Source organism: Pyrgilauda ruficollis, unplaced genomic scaffold (genome assembly GCF_017590135.1).
Source record: "Pyrgilauda ruficollis isolate IOZ18807 unplaced genomic scaffold, ASM1759013v1 scaffold4128, whole genome shotgun sequence".
In the NCBI taxonomy this organism is placed as follows: Eukaryota; Metazoa; Chordata; class Aves; order Passeriformes; family Passeridae; genus Pyrgilauda; species Pyrgilauda ruficollis.
In genome coordinates this window covers 1-1,341 of record NW_024525633.1, presented here as the reverse complement: position 1 = coordinate 1,341, position 1,341 = coordinate 1, and the positions used below count along the sequence as shown (strand labels likewise).

The following is a 1,341-nucleotide window of genomic DNA, read 5'->3' as shown; positions in this document are numbered from 1 at the left end:
GGACCTGTGGCTGTCTCCTGGTGGGTGGCTGACGGCCACAGGGCTCGGGCCCAGCCCTGACTGGAGCTGGTGGCCACGGCAGGCACTACCTGGGGGACCGGCTCCTGACACAAGGGCCATCTTGGCTGGAAGGAGGCATCGTGGAGCAGATCGGGCTGTGCTTCCCCAGCCGCTTTCCCCAAGATATGCTGAGCAACTTGGCTGAGTCGGAGGAGCTCCAGCGGCAGTTCTGCCTCTTCCAGCTGCAGGAGCAGGACAAGCGGCTGCTGGAGCTGGACACGGGCCCGGATGAGGTGAGCGGGATGGGGGCGTGGGGAGGCTGGAGGCTGCCGGCTTTCCTGGTGGGATCCCGGAGCCTGACTTGAGCTGCCCTCGTGCCCCTGTGCCCAGGTGCTGGGACCAGCCGCAGTGGCAGACGTGCCAGAGGTGAAGGTGCTGGCCCTGTCCCCGCGCTGCTGGCCCGTTTCCCCGCTCTGTTACATGGAGAACCCTGGGAGGTTTTTCCCGGCGGTGCTGAGCTCCCCACTGGATGAGTTTGCTGACTTCTGCCGGCAGAGTGAGTGCTGTGGCCGGGGGTGTGCCCAGACCCTCGAGGGCAGCTCAGGCACAAGTGGTGGTGGGCTGGGAGTGCCTGGCAGGGCTGGTCCCCGTCCCTGTCCCTGACACTGTCCCCGGCAGGCCAGAGCCAGCTGGGCTGGGAGTGCACGAAGCCCCGTCGGCTGCAGTGGACGTGGCTGGGCCACGCCGAGCTGCAGTATGGAGACTGCGTCCTGCACGTGTCCACGCTGCAGATGTACATCCTGCTGTGCTTCAACAGCGCCCAGGTAGGGGCTGGAGCCATGGTGGGGCCAGGGAGGCGGTGGAGGCTGGGGCGTGGCAGGGCCGTGTCCTCCCTTGCCTTCATGTTGGATCTCCAGCGGTGTTTGGGGCACGGGACCCCGTTCTTAGGCAGGGCCAGTGACTCTTGGCCATTGCCCTCCCACCCTGTGCTGCAGGAGGTGGCTGTGGAGGCCCTGCTGCAGGCTACGGGGCTCCCTGCTGACCTGGTGCACCACGCACTGACCCCGCTGACCCACGGCCAGGGCGTCCTGGTGGGGAGCTGCACTCCAGGGGGTGAGCACGGGGCTGGGGCACCCAGGGCAGGGGCTGGCCTGAACCCCGTGGGCTTAGGGTGCAGGAGCTGGTAGGGCTGGTCAGGGGGCTGGGTCCACGTGTTGGTGCTCGGGGCACAGGTGTGTGTGTCAGGGTGGGGCCTGAGGCCAGTGCAGGGCTGGGGGTGATGTGTGGGGTGGGGCTGGGGACATGCAGGGGGCCTGGGTCAGCATGGCTGGGTGGGTGGGT

At 68.0% G+C, this 1,341-nt stretch overlaps 1 protein-coding gene across 1 annotated transcript; it reads left to right on the top strand.

Moving 5' to 3' along the window:
* Positions 1-44: 44 nt before the first annotated feature.
* On the top strand, positions 45-1,113 carry LOC121359111 (cullin-7-like; the record flags this gene model as incomplete). Its single annotated transcript, XM_041477821.1, has 4 exons — positions 45-293; positions 391-556; positions 679-824; positions 996-1,113. Coding segments are annotated over exons 1-4 (538 nt in total), but the record flags the coding sequence as incomplete, so codon positions are not given.
* Positions 1,114-1,341: the final 228 nt, after the last annotated feature.